Source organism: Zingiber officinale, chromosome 6B (assembly GCF_018446385.1).
Source record: "Zingiber officinale cultivar Zhangliang chromosome 6B, Zo_v1.1, whole genome shotgun sequence".
In the NCBI taxonomy this organism is placed as follows: Eukaryota; Viridiplantae; Streptophyta; class Magnoliopsida; order Zingiberales; family Zingiberaceae; genus Zingiber; species Zingiber officinale.
Window position 1 is genome coordinate 547,173 of NC_055996.1, and position 6,602 is coordinate 553,774.

At 38.1% G+C, this 6,602-nt stretch overlaps 1 protein-coding gene across 1 annotated transcript; it reads left to right on the top strand.

The window, feature by feature from the left end:
- The first annotated feature begins 4,597 nt into the window (after nucleotides 1-4,597).
- Nucleotides 4,598-6,054, top strand: LOC121991649 (E3 ubiquitin-protein ligase RING1-like). The gene has a single exon (XM_042545635.1). It carries the CDS (start codon nucleotides 4,715-4,717, stop codon nucleotides 5,771-5,773), a length of 1,059 nt encoding a protein of 352 aa, XP_042401569.1. The 5' UTR covers nucleotides 4,598-4,714; the 3' UTR covers nucleotides 5,774-6,054.
- The last annotated feature ends 548 nt before the right edge of the window (nucleotides 6,055-6,602 follow it).

Here is a 6,602-nt window from a genome sequence, read left to right on the forward strand (position 1 = left end):
TGAGCTACAAGTTCCATGATTACCTTAAGGGAGTCTTTTGTCAACATAGGTGAGAAAGTCTCCTTGTAATCAATGTCTTCTTTCTGAATAAATCAATCAATCGATTGGGCACCTCCAATCGATCAGGCGATCAGTTAGAGGTTGTTTCTCGCTCGTGGACGCGAGGAAGGCTGAATCGATTAGCTGATCGATTCAAGTCTCCCCAATCGATCGGTCGATCGATAGGGATTCGATCATTGCACAAGATGCAGGCGATGGATGGCTGCGATGGTTGGGATGTGACATGGCAATCAATTGGGATGAAGCCCAATCGATTAGGAGCCGTAGGAGCGCACAGTATATAGTCGTTGTGAGCGTTTTTCTCAGAGCTTTTCACGTGTGATTCTTCCTGATTCTTCACGTGATTTCTCCACTACTCACAGCCAGTTCTTGAAGGCTCTTGGGGACAAGTACTGGTGCACTTCCAAGGTTCAAGAGGCAACAACAAGCGACAAGTAAGCAAGAAGAGAGGGATTTTTATTTGTTTTCATTGTATTTTTCTTCTTGTGTTGAGTTATTGTATGAGTGAGTGTTGTATGAGGTTTCTCCACCTCCGGTAGTTACCGAGAAGGAGTATTTTTATTAGTGGATTGAGCATCGTATATGGATCCTTGGATTAGTTACCTTTTCTTGAGGTAAATGCCAAGTAAATCTACTTGTTAATGTTGTGAGCGTGTTTTCTTGTTCCTTATTATGCTGCACATCATTGAAGAAGCACATCACCAAAGCACGACGAGCTATTCATCCCCCCTCTAGCTACAAATCGACCCTAACAAACATGACCTAACTTAACTTATTTGATCACATCAAAACTAACTTGGGGTACCAACAACCAATTGGTAGAGTTTATTGTTTTCCTTAACCTCATGATTTCTAAGAACAAATAAAGAAATCCAAAGAGATAAATGATAAACCTAATCGAGATCTAGTTATGTCATAAACATAACATCACATAAGAAAGCATAATAGACAAGGAAGCTGATTGCAGAGTCATGTTCTTGTCTTTAGCATTGTCAGCTTGATCCATGTGGAAGAAGATCCAGTGAAAAAGAAAGTCTTCCAAGGAGCATAGGGGATGATAACGTCGAAAAGCTCTAGGTCAATGGGGAATCAAAAGTTCTGTTAAAATTGTCATAAACTCTTGAGGACCTCCCCTTAATATAGAAATCCAATTCTTTATCAACTCATAAATAATAATGGATTATACTAAAAAATTCTATACATTGAACTCACATATAATAATATGAAACTCAATGACTTAACTTAGATCACTTAATATATTTTGGTATAAAGGATATTAAATTCAACAACAATCTCTTTACACTCCTCATTCATCTTGTTTGAAATTGTTTTTGTGTTGCATACGCTTTGACTCTTTGTATGGAGGCGTTTAACATAATTGAGCTCGTTATTCATTTCTTAACCTTTGATGTTCTTCCTACTTTCTTACTTCTAACTATTATATCTATATCTATTTTGTAAATCTAACATATGATTATCGGCTTACACATATTATGTGTTGGTATCCTATAGAAAATCTTTAAATAAGTTGATATTGATATTGTATTTTCAGTACTAAATAATTATATATATTGTCCATTTTAGATTTAGAATAATAGCAATTGTTGACTTTATAAAGTTGATAATGTGTAAATATTGATCATGATGAATTAAAATGATTTTTAAAAAGTTTTTACCATAGAATTTTATTAAGTGTTATAAATTTCATTTTGTTTTCATGTGCTGAAATATTGTGGTACACTTGTGCATTAACGAAAATGCTAAACTTGAGTTTTCCTTATGTTTTCTTTCTCAAACCTTTATGAAATTGTTTTAAAATCAAAATCAATGCACTTAAATATAACAAAGTGTCCTTGATGACTAAGACAAAGTGGTGGACCAAGTTTTTTTTTTCTTTTTAAAATCAATGCACTGCAAATCATCTAGATACACATAACTAAGACGGAGTATTAGGTTAAAACTAAATAGAATTGAATTAATTGAAATTAAATAAATTGACTTTTTTAAATTAAATTTTTTAATAAAAATAAATAAATAAAATATCGATTAATTCGGTTAAAAATTGAATTAATCAGATGTTTTTAATAATAATGGAATCAGATATTTAATCAAAATTAAAATTTCGTTTTATTTTTTATTTTGATTTATTTTATTTAATTGAATAAGAAATTTTATAATTAAAATTGAACTAAATTAATTGAATAAATTTATTTTTTTGAAAAAAAATAAAATGCCGAAATAACCTAACTAAAATTTTAAATGCCATCTGTTTGATTGTTTATTTGGTTTAACTGATTTTTCTCACCCTTATACGCGAGCATTAAACTTAGCATAAAAAAAAGTGCCTACACAAGAATTTTTTATTTTTTATATTAAAAAAGTGATGCTTTTAAGCCAAAATTAATCCAAGATATATAAAAGTATTCCTCATAGTCTACACGAAGAATTAAGTCTCAATTTGAGGGTAATACACGTGATTATCGTTAAGAATTAAACTCCATTAAATAATATAACACATTGTGTATTAAAGAGGGTTAAGTTATTGGATGTGGATTAACATGGGTAAACTATAACTTATTCGTTAATGATGTTCCTTTTTTACTCACTTGAGTTCCTCCTTCGCAAGTTTTTCTTTGTAGTATGAGCGAATGAATCTAAGATGGTAACACAAGTTAGAGTTAGGACAACTCTTCCGATACTCAAGTTAGTAATCGATTGAAAAAAAGAGAATGAGAGAAAACAGTATAACAAGAAGAATGACTTGAAAAAGAAAAAATTACCTTTATAGGCAGAAGAAGGCTATAGTACCTAGGACTCACTGTTCTGACTGCCATGTAGAGTGAAGGGGGGTTCTGAGGACACCGTCTCTAACAACTAATGTTCATCTACCATTCACTAATTACCACGTATTATGAAGAAGGAATAAAGGGAACCGCCTCCAACCTCTACCACTTATCTCCCAATCATTAGTTGTCATGTAAGACAGGAAGGGTTCAAAGGAAACACCTTTATCTCCCTCTATTTGATTATTATCAAGTATTGTCAATCAAGGGCTTTGATAATGAAGCACTTGCTTGACCATATTGTTCGACAGATCTTCATATTATTTCCTTGTGCACTCTTAGCACTATTACTTGGCGATCTTTCATAAAGTTACTTCGCGTAATGCAGAGTTATTACTCAGCATGTCTCATAAGATTGCTATGTAGAATACAGAGTTATTGTTTGGTGATCCTTCAAGAGATGGCTCTGCGGAACGCCGAGTTATTGCTCTGTAGGCTTTGAGGATATTGTCTGGTGAACCCTCGTAAGATTGTTTTGCATAACACAGGGTTATTGCTCGACACATCCACAAAATCCTTCCACGAATTCTAAGTAACATTGTCTTGTAGGCTTTAAGGATATTGCCCAATGAACCCTCGTAAGATTGCTCTATAAAATGCAGAGTTATTGCTCGACATATCCACAAGATCCTTCTGCGATTCTAAGTAACATTGTCCTACAGGCTTTGAGGATATTGTCCGATCATATTCATCCAACCCACAAAAGAGGAAATTCAACTATATTGCTCAGAAGGATCTGCTACATCTTTTTGGGTAAATCTAGTTAACATTAATAGACTGTTAACGGGTAACAGATCCTTGAGAATGGCCCTTGTAGGACTTGGTTGGTATAAGAGGAGGAAGCCTAAATTCATTTAGGCATGCTGAGATTTTGAGTCATCTCTTCTTCTTTTCCTCCTCCTCCTCCTCCTCTACCCATTGAGACAAGACTACGATTATCGTCAAATCTCTTGCAAAAAACTTTTTCGCTGTATTTAAGGTACATTCAACGACAAGATCAGGACAATGTCATTGGCTTTGGATTCACGTCAACCTTTTGGTTTCACCATTGTTTCAATATCGATAGGATTTCAATATCACCATTGTTTCAATTTAACAAACTTAGAAATCTTATGATGCAAGTTTTGATAGAAGCAATATAGAATAATACAAATGTGTTTTTACTTGAATAATTAGAAATGTTTATAGGGTTTAGGTGTTACTTTTTTATGAGTTTTATATATTTTTTTACAAAATATTTTTATATTAGTTTTTTTTTTTTTTTTTTTTTTTGAAAAAAAACATCAAAAAAATATATAATTAATTATATCTAGTATTTATCGCCGTTATTTTAACGACGGCACTTAGCTTCTAAACCGCTTGCACAGCGGACGACCGTCGTTTTTGGCGCAATTGATTAAAAAGGGAAAGGCCAGAGTAATGGTGGCCGGTTATGACGTGGGTTCCACTTCCCTAATGGAATCACGCTCCAGAAATTAATTCCGATACGTCGATTAATACCCACCCCACCAACCCGGCAACAACCTCGCCGAAGGAGCCCACTCATGCTTCCACGGTAAGCTAATGGGTGGCTCAGCAATGCAGCTTGCACGGAAGGCTAGCACCGGCACCACGTAATCCGCACCTTCCCAGACGCCACGTGGCCATCGATCGGGGCTGCGGCAGAACCCCACTACCATTGACTCTGAACAATCCGAAACGGATGACTTCTCATTTGACCCCTTTCGTTCTCTCTCCTCCGTAGGCGATGCCGACCAATCTGTTCTCCGGTCATCATCCGCCCTAACGATCCTGCGTGAGATCCACTTCCGATGTATCCCTATCGACGGATCCTTTCCGATGGACCAAAGCACGACGACGAGTGCCCTCCCTCCCTCGCCCTCCTTCCTCCCCCTCCGCTTTCCAGCATCGAACGTCAACACAGCCTCCGCCTCGCCAACTTCCTCCTGATCGGCGCCTCCATCTTTGCGGCCGCCCTCCTCTTCTTCTTCACCTACTACGCTGTTCTCCGCCGTCGCCGCCGTCCCCCGCGCGACGCCGCTGACTTAAGCCTCGGAGGTAATCAAGACGATGGATCGTCGTCGGGTGATGGGGATCCGTTCCAACACGTGTGGTACATCCGGACAACCGGCCTCGACGAGTCCATCATCAGCTCCATCTCCGTGGCGGAGTACCGCGCCGGAGACGGCCTCCTCGAAAGCGCCTCCACCTGCTCTGTGTGCCTTGGCGAGTTCTGCGATGGGGAACGCGTCCGCCTGCTCCCTAAGTGCGGCCACGCGTTCCACGTACCCTGCATCGACACCTGGCTCCGAGCTCATGTCAATTGTCCCCTCTGCCGGGCTCACATCGTAGATTCCCAGGGCGAGCCTGCACTCGCTTTCCCGGACCTCTCTATCTCTAATTCGAGGGACTCGGTGGACTCCGACTCAGTATCCTCCGCTGTTGTGGATAGCCAGATAGGAAACCCTCTACTGGATGAACAACAAAACGGAGGATCACGGAGCTCGATTGACTTAGGGATTCCGATCAACCCTTCTGAAGCATTTGATTCATTTCCTGAGTGTTCTTCGTCGCAAGAGCAAATTGACATGGGTGCTAATATTCGGCAGCCGGTTAGGCGATCCGTCTCAATGGACACACCATTTATGAATTCTATCACTGTTAGAATCGAGGCAGGACAAATAATCTTTGAAAAGAATGGGAAAGATACAAACTTCATGGAAGGGAGTGCAACAAAGGGCAATTCCTCCAAAGAGATTGTTAATCGGAAGGATGGTTCTGATATGGAAAGATCGGTTTCTACCAATGGAAGAGGGTACTTTTTCTCAAGACATGGGCGGGTTGCCAGAATCCACAGTATGCCTATGTAACATGACATCTGTTAGCTTTTAGACAAGTATATTAATATTATGGAAACAAAGAGCAGTCAGCCAATTCAGGAGTTTGTCATTTCTGTTTTTATCTATGATGTATTAGGATGAAGTTCAATATTTTACCTTGGCCGAGGACTTTGGTGGCGGTAAAGTAAATAACTAAAACTTTGTTAAGGGCAAGTTGTTGGATGCTTAACTTCCATCAATTTTCTGCTCAGCAAAGCAAGCTTGTCGGGTCATTGGATGTTGCAAAAATAAACATTTGGTTTGAATCTCTAGCCTACTTTGGGTTCCTTGTCTGATTTATTCTTTCACCTTGCATAATGCATGGTGTTTGTGTTTTATTTTGTTGGCTGCTAGCTCATATGGCATTATTCTGCTTCACATTTTGTCTGCTAATACAATTTATTTGCAATATGTACCCTTCATTTCTTTTTTTCAGCATCACATGTTTTTGCTATAACCGTTTACATTTGTGAACCTGAAGTTTGGAATGTTAAAAGTTACTTAATATCTCACTTTTACACTGTAGATGCCCAATTCACTGTTCCATTGAATGACTAGATGCTAGTCAGAATATATTCAGTTCCAACTCATATCTGGAGGCTATGGATGAACAAGCTTGCCTTTTCCGGTGTCAGATTAATGTTGTATTCAACCTCCTAGTTCATACACTTCTTTTTATAGTAACTCTCATAACTTGAAATTCCATGAAGAAACTTTTTATTGTTTGGGTTTAAAAAGCTAGATTAGATTATAGAGTTCAATATGCACCGTACATATTTTAGCTATGCTTCTTTTTGTTTGCATTAGCAATCCAGTCTGT